We start from the raw sequence: 15,040 nt of genomic DNA, 5'->3' as shown, positions 1-15,040 counted from the left end.
CAACAAAAGGAGCAGTTTGAGCTTTTATTTGTGCTCATGTCTGCCAGGCTGCAGGTTCTACTGCCACCTTCAGCTGCTGCTCCAGCCCCATGCCTTGACTTTCCTCCACACTATTGTGTCCTGCACTGTGTAGCCTTTGGACAGTTCAGCTGTTTGATTGCTACATGTCACACGCAATGAGTAGCACATGGAATGGACAGATGTACCTTCTGGATTCATCCTTTCCAGTCCAGTTGAAGCCTACACATGTAACCACACCAGAAAATCAAGGAGACACCCAGGAATAGTTGATCATGTCATGTGGTAACATGCATCTTTCACTGCTCTGGCACAGAACTTTGTTATTATGTTGTATGTTTTGAGGGTAGCTGGTCTGCTTTTCTGGTTCTCATTTTGGTATCTTAATACATGAATAAAATAAAGAGTTTAATTCCACAGAAAGCTACAGTATCAAGTTCTGTAATATGTAATGTTAAGCAGTAAATGTTGTTAATGATCATCACATGCCCAATTTCGGTAAATTTCATCATAAAAATTTGCAAACTTCATCAGAGTAATCCAGAAACTAAGTTCAAATACCTGCCCAATATTCATAAAATGTATAACATCTCCACACATTTCATGAAAGTGTTTCCAGAATTCATATTACTAGCACACTTAAACTCCCATAGCTGCCTTTTACCCTGTAATATGACACATGGTCAGGAGGCACCACAGAGAGGGTCAAATCAGGGCAAACTGCTTAAAATTAGGGCTACTAGCAGCCAAGACTGGGGCCCTCCTCTATAAGCACCAAACTAGTCACACACACTACTTCAGTTGCCACCTTAGCCATCAAGAAGTCTCATAAGCAATCCCCTAAGACACTCTGGCTTTACCTTTGCCATAACCAGCACTATACTTTACGCAGGTGAGAGGTTTTTAAACCAGTCTCACTGACTCCAAACAGGTTCTCCCTGTCCCAAAGGATTAGCCACAGTCCCAGCTCAGTTTATACCTTAGATCTTACCCAAAAGAGAATGTTGGGCCAGTCCTTTAGAATCTAAAATCTAAAGGTTTGTTAATGAAAGAAATAAATGATTCAGAGTACAGTTGTTAAAGAAAGCACGTTACATACGTTAATCACCAAGTTCTTGATGCAGGCTTTTAGCAGAGATGTAATGAATTGCTAACTTAAGTCTCTGGAGTACATCCTTTATTAGGATGAATCAACACTCCTTCCTGGCTCTCTGTCCTTAGCAAAGGTGCTTCTAGACTGGAGAGCAGAAGTGAAGACCAAGATGGAGGAATCCCCGGGATACTTTTATAACCTTGCCCATGTGGAGGGAAATCCATTGCTCTCCTGAGTGATGGTGCCTCCCAAAATGGAGCTGATCACATGATCCACAAACCAGTCTGTCCTTTTTAGGCACAGAGCCCTGGAGTACCCAGGTATGTCCTTCTCAGGCAAGGGGCCATTATGTGTTCCTCAGGTGTCAGTTGGCAACCCTTAAGAGCCATTGTCCATACAGCACTCATTGGGCCACCACCCCTCACAATTGGTGGGTGACGCCTGCCACTGTCTCCCAGACACACAACATGTAAAATATCAGTACAGAGCCCATCTTCATAACTTTACACACCCAAATCATACAAGTATATGAGTAGCATTGACAGAATCAGCATAGCACGGGCTTTCATTAGACACACATAGCCCAGTTTGTACAGAATTTGGATTTGGGACACACACATACAAAAGTGGGTGCGACTACTAAAATCCAGTAACGTGACATACAGAACATGACTTAAAATAATACTTCTTTCCCCCTTACACATGGCATCATGCAAACCTGTTCTGTGGACACACAAAGCACCCCTTATTTCTGTTGGACATCTGGCTCCAGCACCAGTTACGCCAGATTCATTTTGGGTGTGGTGTACTGTCCCATCTAGTGGCATTAAGACTACTTAGAGAGTCTTTTCTATGGCTTGAGCTAAAAGTCAGATGACTATTAATGTGGTAGAGACTTATGTACTGATCTCTAGAGGCAACACTAGATTTCTTTGTCTGTATATGCCTGTTCAGAAATCCAGCACTGAGAAATCATGAGTCTACTGGAAGAGGTTTTTTCCTTGTCTTTCCAGACATTGTGCAATAACATATATAGTGCCTACCGCCTTTCAGTACTTCATAGTCCTGATCACCTATCAAGCCTCTGCTGCAACTTGTACAATGATTAGTCAACTCTAAACTGGCTACCCATGGACCTGTAGCAGGCAGGAGTACCAGCTTCCAGATGGCTACAGTGACCTGTTTCTGGTCTGGCTGTCATCATGTGGGTGTTTTGGCATGGGAGGATTATGCAAACTGATCACATACCTTCAGGGACATTTGTTTCTTCATGCAAAAGGACTGTGCTTTGCTGGTCACCCCAAGTCCGTATGATGAGGTGGTCCCATCAGTTGGTTCTGTGGCCCATCTCCAGAAGTTCTGGTCGACATAGAGGGTATCTGGTAAGGCAACAGACGAGAGCAGCATCAGCTAAGTTGTGGCTGGCATGTCAGTACCCCTTTTAGAGAGGTGACTTTGGCAGCTCAAAAACTGCTACCCAAATGTCAACCAGTATCTGCTCTGCCTGATTCATGAACAAGGACTGGCAGCATGAGATGGAAAAATTCTTCTGACAGGTCGGGATTCATGTTGATGGGTCTGACAACTGGGAGTGTACGGATTCAGAATGGCTTGGCTAGATGTATTTATGGGCTAAAACTATACAAAATACTTTGTCACCTCACACAAACAAATTCTCCCATATCCCACTATGAACAGTGCAGCTTCAGCTAGGTAAAGAGCTAAGAACTGTAGGATATGGTGCTAAACATCTACAAAAACTGAAGCCGCGACGTGGGTCCACGGAGAGCAGTTTGGATATGCCAGCATAGTTGTAATGTTTGAGATTCCAATGCAGCATGGATGCCCAAATGTAAACTTGGAAACATCGAATCTGTAAACATGGGTTATGAAGATGTGAGCTTGTTTCTTCTCAATTTTTTTAATCTCTCTGCTCGGGTATGTCTGACTCCTCTCACATTGAGGCTGTCACACTCTTGGCTCTTCCTGCTCTGGCTCTTGACATTCAGCCCAGCCACTTACAATATAGTCTGTGTTCCTGGCTCATGAAGAAATGGAGAAGTGAAGTTACTAGTGTTGCTTTTTTCTCTACTCAAGCTTGTCTGAAGTAGGTTTTGCCCACGAAAGCTCATGATTCTATATATATTTTTGTTAGCCTCTACGGTGCCACCGGACAACTTGTTTAGTGTTGCTTTGGTAACTCATGTATATTAGGAATGATATTTTGAACTTGGCAGCACTTTTGGTTCCTTGCTGTGTTCTTTTATCAAGGAATCCTTTTCACCAAGCTCAGAGAGCAGGTGGTCTCTTCATTTTAGAATTATGGAGGAGTTAATGATCACAGCAGGGAATCAAGCTCTGCATCTGTCTTCCTGTCCTACTTGTTCTCTGTAGGGTTTTACCTTTCACCATCAAAACAATCGCTCCCTAATATCAAATATATAGTACATTTCATGCAAAAATCTACGTGAATATTAATTCTGTTAATGCACATACAAGAATCCGGCAATTAAAAAAAAAAGAAATATAAGATTAACTCATCTACCTCTTGAATGCTATTCTTCAAGTCACACTTATCAGTGTAGCCAGTAATTCAAGGTACATCAGTTGTACCAAGTTCTCACTTAAATGGAGGTTGAGAATATAACTTGTATTTCCTGCCTTTATGTTGAATTTCAAAACCTTGGCATTGTCATAATAGAGGATTTGTTCACTATTGTACTGGACAAAAAGGAAGCTGTGAGAGTGTACTTGAGCATGTGTATTTTTTTATAAATGCACTGCACCTCTGTAATACATATAAGACCTGGATAGGACTGCTGGCAATTACATAATACAAATTTTATTTTTGAGCATATATACAATTAGGCTTTTAATAGCTTGGGTGTTTTGAATATAGCAAGCCAGCATTGAGAAGATTAGCAACATAAAATATAGATGTTTTATAATGTCTTTATTTGTGTATTACCTATGAAACACTATAACACTTCAAGTAAATATTTTTTTCCTGTGAGCCTAATCTAATGTAACAGATTTGGCTGCAATGAGGGTTGAAGACAGTCTTTGGGCTGAGATCTAGCATAGCATTTCCATCCCAAAAAGAACATTTATAGAAATGTGAAATGGTTAAAACTAAAACTAAAGTTAAAGTAACAAGAGTAAACTGCAGCTTGAACTTGCTTGTTGTAGCCTTTGTGTGTCTTGCAAAATGCTAAATCACAATCTTTGTTTATACCGGTCATTGCGTTGTAAATGAGTGATCTTGTTGTTTTTCTTGTAGATGTTTGACTGGATCACACACAACAAAGGTCTGTTTCTGAATAGCTACACAGAGATTGGAACTAGTCATCCCCATGCTATGGAGCTGCAGACACAGCACAATCATTTTGCCATGAACTGTATGGTAAGAAGCATGACTTGCAAAGCAGCTGATATAGCGCATAAGTTGGATTTTATGGAAACATTTACAGTCCCTGACCAAAATGAAGACCATGTTGTGCTTCAGAGCTGTGCAAATGCAGAATGAGAATCTCTGTGCTAAAATGAGCTTAGACTCTGAATGAAGAATAAGAGGGGAAATAGACATAGAGGTGATATGACTTTCTCGAAGTTATACAGTTCTGTAGCAGAGCTAAGCCATCTTAGGCTCCTGATGTCCCATCCACTTTCACCAATACTGATGTGTGGTCTATGTACAACAGGTAGATAATGAATAGTTATTTGACAGCTATTAGCAAGCGTTTCAGTAGAGCAGTGGTTCTCAAACATTTTGGCCTGCTGCCCACTCTGCTAAATGCAGACCTTTGTGCAGACCACCTGTCACCCTCCCACTATAACAAAATGGGTGCAGGAGGAGTGGGGGTGGGGAATATGACTGGGAGGTTGGGTGCAGGAGTGAGCTGAGGATAGGGGGTTTGGGAAAGAGGGAGGATGCAAGAGAGAGGTTGTGTTCAGGGTTGTGGCAGGAGGAGTGTGACAGGAGGACTGGAGGTACAGGGTCTGGGCATGAGGGGGATGGAGGCTGCTTAGTTGGGTTCACGCAAGTCACCACTCCCAGGCACTATTTTCCACTGTTTCTTCTTATGTTCCTATGTTCTCCCATTGGCCGTGATTCCTGCCAATGGGAGCAGCGGGGAAAGCCTTCAAATGAGCGGTTTCCTGCGCTGCTGTTTCCTCAGATGGGGAGAGAGAGCGACAGTGTACAAAGCTGCTTTCTGCCCCCATGAGCTGGATCTGGGTTCAAGATTACCCCTCCCTGCAGCAGGAAGCTAGTGCTGGCACTTCAACCGCACGGGAGAGTGCAGGGCTAAAGGATCAGTGTGGGCTCCCCACTGCATGGTGGGGGAGTCCTGAGCCTGTGGTCTACCTGCAAGATAGTCACAGACCACTAGTGGTCCACGGACCACATTTTTGAGAATCACTGCAGGAGAGGATTCTTAAGTAGTGCTTTAGAAATTGCCAGTAACGTCTGAGAAAACATGTATGGCTTTAAATGAAGATTGATGCTAGATGGGTGCATTATATGGGCAAAATTAGTTTATATGAAAACCCATAAATTGACTCCATCCTATGCTTGAACACTTAAAAGAAATTTTATTGTTCAATAAAAGAGACAGTTAGCTCAGTATTCATAATCCTCAGTTTTTAAAAAGGATAATTTTTCATTCTGACATAACAGAATGAAGTTGAAATAAATGTTTTCTCATGGAATAGAGATATTTACTATCTTCTAACATTCATAAAAATTGATGTTTTTTTAAACAAATAACCCCAGATATTTAAAGTTTTAATTTAAGTACAGATTTGTTTTAAAAATCTTGTTTAAAATTAAATTTGGAACTGACATCTTACGTTAAAGCCTAATCTTTTTTAAATTAAATAACAAATAATCATATTTAGTACATTGCTTGCCATATTTCTAACAGTCAGACCACTGTGCTGGTGTTCGTTATTGGTAACTACCTGGAACCAGAATTTTAAAATGATAAACCAGTTATTGACATCAGGAACCTCTTCTGCAGACACAGAGAGGCTATTTTCTTGATTTCAGTTTATTCAGTTTATTTAGTTGAATGACTAATTCAAAGTGAAGAAACCACATGGGAGTTGAAAAATCAGGCATGCTTGTTTTCATATTCAGATACATGGATAAAAAGTATCATGGCAAGTCGGGGCTAAGCCCCCTGAGCCTGCGCTTCCTGGTGGGGTCTTTGTGTGGGCCTCAGAGGCTTGTGGTGTCCCTACTACTGCTGAGAAGGCAAGGGTACCCTGCTCCCAGAGCCCTTTTCATCATTGCTAGTCCAGGATTTGAGGGCCAGTCCCCCGAATGGTGCTGCTTGCCGATACCCAACCAGCCAAGAGCAGGGTTGGCGGGAACCCAGATTCACCCACTTGCTCCGGGTTCTGGCCCAGGGCCCTGTGGGGCAGCTCAAAGTAGTCTTATGAGGCTAGATCCTTGCCCCACTGGAATGCAAGCCCCTCACTGTGCCACTTCGCCAACCACTCCCTGGGTGCCTCTTCCCTTGAGTCTAGGAACAGCCCTGTTAGGTGGTTGTCCTCCTGAGTTTGTCTCCTCCAGCCACACCTCTCCTTCCTTCTCTCCCAGCTTTCCTGAGGGAGAGGTTTTTTATGGTGTGCCCATCAGCCTTAACTGGCAACAGGTGTCCTAATTAGCCTTCCTCTCAGGCTAATGGATTTCCCCAGCTGGCTGGTCGCTGGCAGCTGCATGGGGCTTCCCCTACCTCTTTGCAAAGAGGCGGAGGTTCGCCACTCACCGCGCTGTTCCCCAGCGACCCCTCCTCACCAGACAAGGAGCAAAGAGGTAGGGGAAGCCCTGCGCAGCTGCTGGCAACTGGCCAGCTGGGGAAACCCAGCTGCCAGCTGCAAGTGGGGGGCGGAGGAGAGGGAGCGAGGCATCTGGCCAGAGGGGGCCGCCGGGGAACAGAGCAGCAAGCGGCGAACCTCTGCCACTTTGCAAGGAGGCAGGGGAAGCCCTGTGCAGCTGCCGGTGACTGGCCAGCTGGGGAACCCAGCCGCAGGGTGCAAGCCCTCTCCCTTGTCCTCCTCTTTCCTTTCCCAGAGCCAAACACCTGTCCTCCCTGCTATAACCCAGTCCCCTTTCTCCCTCAACCTTATGTCCCGGTCCCAGCTGCTAACAAGTGCAGGCAGGAGCCACAAGTGCAAACGCAACCCCCACTTTTTCCGTTATTTTCACCCCACATAATATGTTTTCACTTAGCACGATCGTTTTCTGAAACGTTATCTACCGTGTTAAATGAGGAATTACTATATTTTATTTGCATTTGATTTTACCATCTAAATAGAACTCAACACAAAATCTAGTAAATAAAAAATGAGTTATTTACCATTTTCTAACATAATAAAAAAGTAAACACTGAGGCTACGTCTACACTACAGGCTTCTTGCGCAAGAGCGCGTCTACACTGCCACGTGCTTTTGCGCAAGAGTGTCCACGGCAGTGTGGATGCTCTTGCACAAGAAAGCTCTTATGGCCATTTTAGCCATAGGGATTTCTTGTGCAAGAAATCCCTGTTGCCCATCCACAGTAGCCTTTTTGCGGAAGAGCTCTTGCGGAAAAAGGCTTATTCCTCGTATAAAGAGAAATAACTCTTGCGCAAAAAACCCTGTCTTCTTATGATTTACTGTACTTTTTTCTGCACAAGAATGCATTTGTAGCGTGGACACTCTGCAAGCTTTTGCGCAAAAACGACAATTTTTGCTCAAAAACTCTGCAGTGTAGATGTAGCCTGAAAATGTACATAAAGTTGTTATAAAATTGCTTAGTCAAATGAATATAGATATAGTGTATCCTATTTGTTACTAAAAATATCATCACCAAATTTAGTAGAAAGATTATATTTAGTTAGAACTCAACATGTTTTAATTGTCACCAATGCAAATGAATCTTTCTTTAGGAAAACACCTATAAAGTACCAATGTAAAATTAGATTAAAATAACTGATTTAAATCAAAGTTTCCTGCTTGCTAATAAACCATTTCAAATTAGTGATTTAAATTGCTTTGATTTTAAACCAATCCACCCTGTTCAGGAACAGCTACTTGTTGTAAACTTCTAAATACAGAAAAATGGAAAAGGGTAGAAAAATAAATTTTATATTGTAAACTAGATGAACTTTGAAAAACAAGTGTGATGCTATTAAAAAGTCACAACTTTAAACAATGACAGTGAGGAGAAGACATTACTGAATATCTGCTCATTCAGAGAACTTCAGTTTTTCTTCGAGTGATGTGTCCCCATGGTTGCTTCACTGTTGGTGTTGAGCTTGTCCTGACGGCATAGATCAGAGTTTTTTCTACCAGTATCTGGTCAGGTTGCACATCTGCGGGCGGGGGATGAATGCCGTTCATGCGGCCTGACTCCCCTTGCTTTCTTCATGTACACCCTCTTGGGTACGTGTCAAGCCAAAGAAGAGGGGTGGAGGGGAGGTCATGGAGAAGATTCTGGGGGCAGACGAGAGCCCAAAGGAAAAACTCTTAGTTGGAAATGGTCTGACGCATCTGTAAAGCAGATGAAGTATCCATGCACCGGGTGAATGGTTATATGAAAATAAGTATCTTGGGGGTTGAGGGCTGCAAACCAGTCTCCCTTGTACAGTGCTGGAATGATTGCTGCCAAGGTGACAATTTTGAATTGTGGCGGTATTTGTTTAGATGACAGAGGTCAAGGATAGGTCTCCAACCACCTGTGCATTTTTCTGTAAGGAAATCATTTGAGTATAATTCCCTACGCTGATATTGCTTGGGCACCCTCTCTATGGCTCTTGTGCGCAAGAGATGCTGTATCTCTTGACGGAGAAGCACTTCATGAGAGGGGTCCCTGAAGAGGTATGGGGAGGAGAGGGAGGTTGGTGGAACTGAAATAAGGGGGATAGAATAACCACACTTGATGATTTCTAGGACCCAGCGATCCATGGTGATTGCTGCCCACTGATTGTAGAAGGGCCGCAAAGGATGGAAGACCACTGGTAGAGTAGAGACGTCATGCAGGCCGTCAACCAAATCCTCAAAATTGCTGCTTGGAGGACTCTTGGGTGGATGAGTATGTATTGGGAGCTTGTTGGCACTGGTTCCTTGCCCTGGAGTGATTTTGGTCAAATGGTCTTTGCTGCTGTTGCCTGCCAAAAGAGAAGTCTCTCTGTCTTTGGTAGAGAGTGTAGCATATCCTACAGTATGGGGGCATATATATCCCCAAAGTATGTAAGGTGGTTCATGAGTCTTTGCTGGAGTGAAGGACTTCACCTAGTTTTGCAGCAGAGAGGTCCTCAGCTTTAATCTGAAGCTCTTTGGGGACATCTGCTGCTTGCAACCATGACGGCCATCCCATCACAATAGATGCTGCCATTGTTCTTGCAGCTGTATCAGTAGAGTTAAGAGCCACTTGCAGCGCTTTGTGGGATATAGTGTAACCTTCCTGCACGATAGCTTTTAGTATAGGCCTATTATTGTCTGGGAGATGCTGCATTAATTCTGTCAATTTTGCATAATTATCAAAATCGTGATTGGCTAATAGTGTTGTGTAATTGGCTATACGAATCTTTAATGTCAGAGGAACATATTTTCCTGCCGAGTAAATCTACCTGCTTGTGGTCCTTGTCATAAGTGGCGGACTTGTATTGCAGGGTCTTGCATCTGTGCTGTGCAGTGTCTACCACTAAACAATTTGGTTGTGGGTGAAGGAATAAAAAATACATGTCTTGGAATGGATGAAGTATTATCTATCCGCACTCTTGTGGGCTTGGGGGCTGTGTCTGTTGTCTGCCAGACCTCATTTGCTGCTTCCATATTTACTTTGACTATGGGAAGCACAATCCTCAATTTCATGGCAGGTTGAAAAATCTTTAAAAGCCGGTAATGTTTTTCACAAAGCTCTGATAATACCACCTCCTGGCTGGTGGCAGCCCTTTTGAATACATCCTGAAATTGCTTCAGGTCATCAGATGGTGACAGGTCATCAGAAATGACTGCCTCATCTGTCAAGGAAGAGGATTTGTCAGTGATACTGAGCAACGTATCAGGGTCCTCAATTATCCAGCCTTGTTCTGTTTCAGGATCCTCCATTGGGGGTTGTGGTTGTGGAACCTATATCCCTAGGACTACGCATCCCATGCCTTCGGTAGATGGGGGTCTCCTGGTCTCTTCCCTGAGATGTCCTTGCCAAAGCATTCTCCACAATAGTGCCTGTGCAGAGAACCTGAAAGTGGTTACTTACCTCCACTAGAATTGGGGATACCTGAATTGGTTTCCTTCTCCTGGAAGTTACATTCTGCCAGTTTTCTTCCTTGTTTTGTACAGCCCTCACAGGTTTTTCAGATTGTTGTGCCTGCAGAATTAAATGCTGCCTTCTATCGAAGAAGTCTTCATCCTCTCTGATGGAACGTAGGGTTGGCACTTGGGCCTCAAATCCTCTAATTTTGTGTTCCAAAATGGCGACCAGCTTGCACTTAGTGCAGATGAAAACCCTTCTATCTTCCGTGAGGAAGACAAACACGGCATATGCTGTGTTGGTAACAATAACAGACCTATCACTATCCATACTTGCCTTCCTTTGGGGAGATTCCTCAGATGTTTTTAAATGCCTCCTTGAAGGGTGGGAAAGAAACAAAATTCAAGGAAAAGACCACCAAACCCCGTGGGGATCCCCCAGAGCGAACTCCCCTGTTGGCTGCTGCCCTGTTTGCAGCTCACTATGTTTGCTCTGGCTTCCTTTTTATAAGGCTGCTGGCTAGGCCTGACTCAAAGCCTTGCCTCTAAACCAGTCAGCACCTGATGGTGCCCCTGGAACAAAGCACTCCCGAGTCACACTTTTCAAACTTTTCATGGGGACACACATCTCAAAGAACTGTCATTACTGCACAAGGTGAGTAACTTCCTTGTTTATGTACTGACTAAGGCAGGAATTCAGTGGAAAAAATTGGATATGATAATGTAATAAGACTACATTACTCCAATTCATGCATCTGCACAAGGGCCCAAATTAAGTTTGCATAGGCAGCCTTAATTCTGGTATATCTGAACATTTAAGTGTGTGACTTTGCAACCTTAATGTTCTTTCAACACAATCTTTTAGGTGTGTCATTTCCTACCTTTTCAGAAAAGCAGCTTCCGTCATGGGACATCGTATTGACAACCACAATATTCATCAGAGTTTTTGGAATATTTAGAGCCACCATCCAGGCCCCTTCAGTTAATCAAGTAACCAATAGCAATAGCAGATTTTCCTAATGGCATTAGAGAGGGATGGGATTCTTTGCCATTAGGTGTCAGAGAGATTGGCTAACGACTGAGGAATGTTGGCTATTGTTATTTTGGGTTCTACTCCAGGCTTTGTAGGCAAGTCTTTTCTAATGGTTGGCTATTTTACCACAGCTCATTCCAGCCTGTACCAGAAGTGATCCCTACACTAATGGCTCTCATGCCCTCTGAATCAGAGACTCCTCCTTGTTGTTTGGCTGCCAGAGTGGCGGGGGTTAGGACAGTAAGAGAAAGCACAGTCAGTGCAAATTAAATATTCAGTGAATTTAGCTACCAAACTTCACAAGGCCTATACAGAGCATGTGCAAAGTGTTGTTTTTCAGATATTCATTTAAATGATTACTCTGGGGTGGGACTTGGGATGGAAGATTCAGTGGGCGGGCTGCCCCAGGGAGAGAGGACTAACCCAGGCCTCTCTCACTATAGCAGCTTAGGGCCAGATGAGAAGCACCTCTCCATGGCCGCTGCAGCTGCATTGGGCACAGTTGGGGGAGGGGTGCATGTCCCCTCTTTGGAACAGGTCCAGGTTTGTCTGTCCTTAGTGATCCCCAGGCAGAGTGAGGAATGCAGCAAACTCTGCACTTCCCTTCGCTCCCTGACAAGAAGGGGAACAGCCAGCAGTGTTCCCGTATGAATCGGGAGCAGGGGAGCATCAGGCCCCCCTGCCCTACCTAACCTCAGCTTGGGCAGGTCCTGGTTCATCTGCCATCTCCGGTGCCCTGTGGTGGTTATTTAATATAACTGGCTCTGCTTTTCTATTTTATGAGAAGCAATCACATTCCACACACATCCCAGTTTCCTGGCACAACCAAGCCCTTCTTTGCCTTGCTTTAAGTTAGGAGAAGAGGAAGCTGCATACCAAATTTGGTAGAGTTCTTAAATAGACACACTCAGAGACAAACTCTCTCAAATGTATAGTAGATTGTGTATTATATCTGTGCTGCAGGATCACAGATACAGCATTGGAGCTGGACCATTGCAGTGTAAAGGCTTTCTACTCTGATAAAAGGATGTTTTCCATCAATATAGTTAATCCTCTTCTCTGAGAAGTGATAGATCAACAGAAGAATTTTCTCATAGTCTAGATACATCTACACTGAGGGTTAGGTCAATCTAACTGTGATGCTGTTTGCAAAACTTTTTCACAGCCCTAATCAATGTGGCTAGGACATCTCATTTATATAAGTGTAGACCAGCCATTAATCTCGGGTTGTTTTCCACATAAATAATGCTAGAAGCTCTGTTTACTTATCATCTTTGACCTGGGAATCAACTGATCTCTGACCAGGTAACATATATTTTTATTTAGGGATTCTGGATTCATGCTCTCAAAGTAGAGTATCTGTCATACGTGTGAACGTATGTCTGTTCTAGCCTGTTTCAGTATCACTAAAATCTTCAGTAGTCAAACTCTGTCAGTTTTGTCTGTGAACTGTGAGCCCTAGAACTAGGCATCCTTCAAGATTTTTGGAAGCTTTTTATCTAAAGCACAGAGACTGCACAACAGTTAAAGTTAACTTTGAGTAGAGAGAGGCTACAAAGGTCAAATCTGTTTAAATCTCACTAAGGAGGCTGGTCTGAATGAAACCATTAAGAAGGTCAGGTGAGGTAAAGAGAGTTTAAGAACTTGAAAATCACAGTGATATTTTCCCTATTATTTCAATCTAAGTTTTTTACTTCTACAAATGTACAAATCTGTAACTTGAGACTAATTAATAAACTACATTTTAAATTTTACATGCCCATAAAATCCTTTGAGATTCCAAAAAACAAGAGCAGCGCTGTTCGTTTTAAATGGCAGTCTTTGTCAAATCACTTTGAGATGCAATGCTTTTTCAAAAGGCTAAAAGTTAACACATAATTGCGGTAGACACAAGTAAGCATCTTTTAGTATTCATTATTTTTTGTTTTTCAGGGAGGGGTTTTTATAAGGCATTTCTAGATTAAAGATGCAGGGTTTTTCCCCCCGGAACACAACAGGGAATACTGGGTTGGATACTGCAGGTAACTTAAATAATTACTAGTGAGTGACTATAAAACTGATAACATTGCCTGGTTTTCAGTTGCCTAGGCAGTGCCTAGTACAGTGGGGCATTGATCCCTGATTGGAACTTCTGAATGCCATCAGATGAAAAATTATTAATTTAAGTACAAAAGAGAAGTAAGGATGCAGTGATAATTGTCATCAGTCAGGACTGGGGTCTTTACAATGAGTTTGGCTGCATGCATGCATGTGCTCCCCATCTAGCACATTAACCATGTGCATTTGGTCAACATGACAGACTCCCAGAGAGCCCCCAGAGACCACAAATCAGCTAAGGATTGAAAGCACCTGAATAGGTTTAGTGTCAAGCGACATACAATAATAGTTGTAAGTGAACAGACTTGCTGCTGTGCCCCTACACGTGTAAGCTGTGACAATGGACTAACACCCAACTAAGCACCCTGGATTTCCAGTGGCGCCCCCCCTCCATGGTCAGTTAACGATCACCCCTTTGGGGTGCACTTTTATACACAGGTACAAACAAGTTATACATCACTCCAGACATACCAGGTTGCCATCTTCTGTTGCCTAGTTACCATCCCTTACCTAACAGAAGGGGGTTTCCATTACTATCCATCATGCTGTCAATTTAGACCTGGTCCTGAACCTAGGTTGGTATGTGTGTTATTTGTTGGGAGTCGGTTGGTTCAAAGGTGTTTCTTAATGAGCTGTTCTGTTACGACCCCTCTGGATTCTGCTGACTAGCACCTCTTAGGTATGAGTGTTTCTGTAATATCAACCCTGTTCTTGCCAATTTCTGTAAGCAGGACTTGCTTCTTGTTCACAACTTAACTTTGCTTTGTATTAGCAGAGTATTGACTCTTGCTGTCTAGGTCTCAGGCCTCTCACACCTGGCCTGTGATATGTGGGCTTATGTTTCAGGCCCTCATCTTACTACAATAATAGTCCTAGTGACATACTTCTAATAAGTATCAGAGGGGTAGCAGTGTCACATGCATCTGACGAAGTGGGTCTTTGCCCACGAAAGCTTATGCTCCAACACTTCAGTTAGTCTATAAGGTGCCACAGGACTCCTTGCTACTTCTAATAAGGATGTCTCTCTTAGTGTGATATTCCAAATGTGCACTCCTCATGTATGGAATAGCAGTCCTCTCTCAGAACGTGTTTCCTTAAACCAATGTTTTAGTATCAATACAGGGCTTTGGGAATATGTGGTTTAATAGGAAACCTTTAGAGCTTTTGCCAGTTTGTGTCTATTAAGTGGTACAGAGAAGCTCAGTTAAACTGGCACGCTGTCACCCATATATCCCATGTGTGCTTGCCTTCTACTGAAATCAGTCACATGCCAAAGGATGACTTGTACTGTGTAGCCTGCTTGTGCCTTATCTTGTTATCAGTATTTGCTGACCTTTGCCATACTGAGCAATAATGTTTTGTATAGCCTGTAGAAGAAAAATTCCGGTATTTCCAGATCTTGCAGACCCTCTCTCAGATATTTTGAAATGTAAACAGCAAATGCCATTCTACTAAAGTGTGCTCTGAGAAAAGAAGCTTGTAAATTAGATGAATTTTTATACAAACTGCTGACCTTATTCTATGATTGACTTTTTGATTGTTGGTGGTGGCTTTTT

General features: G+C 43.0%; 1 protein-coding gene across 4 annotated transcripts in view; it reads left to right on the top strand.

Moving 5' to 3' along the window:
* Positions 1-15,040, top strand: part of TRIO (trio Rho guanine nucleotide exchange factor) — a 412,227-nt gene that overhangs the window by 133,890 nt on the left and 263,297 nt on the right. For all 4 annotated transcript variants that reach the window (XM_006117079.4, XM_075921462.1, XM_014570469.3 and 1 more), the window contains exon 6: positions 4,392-4,514. In XM_006117079.4, the coding sequence (XP_006117141.2) occupies positions 4,392-4,514 (123 nt within the window). The remainder of the gene's footprint in view (positions 1-4,391; positions 4,515-15,040) is intronic.

The sequence above is a fragment of the Pelodiscus sinensis genome, chromosome 2 (assembly GCF_049634645.1).
Source record: "Pelodiscus sinensis isolate JC-2024 chromosome 2, ASM4963464v1, whole genome shotgun sequence".
Lineage (NCBI taxonomy): Eukaryota > Metazoa > Chordata > Testudines > Trionychidae > Pelodiscus > Pelodiscus sinensis.
The sequence above is the reverse complement of the archived record's forward strand: the minus strand, read 5'-3'. Positions and strand labels throughout refer to the sequence as shown.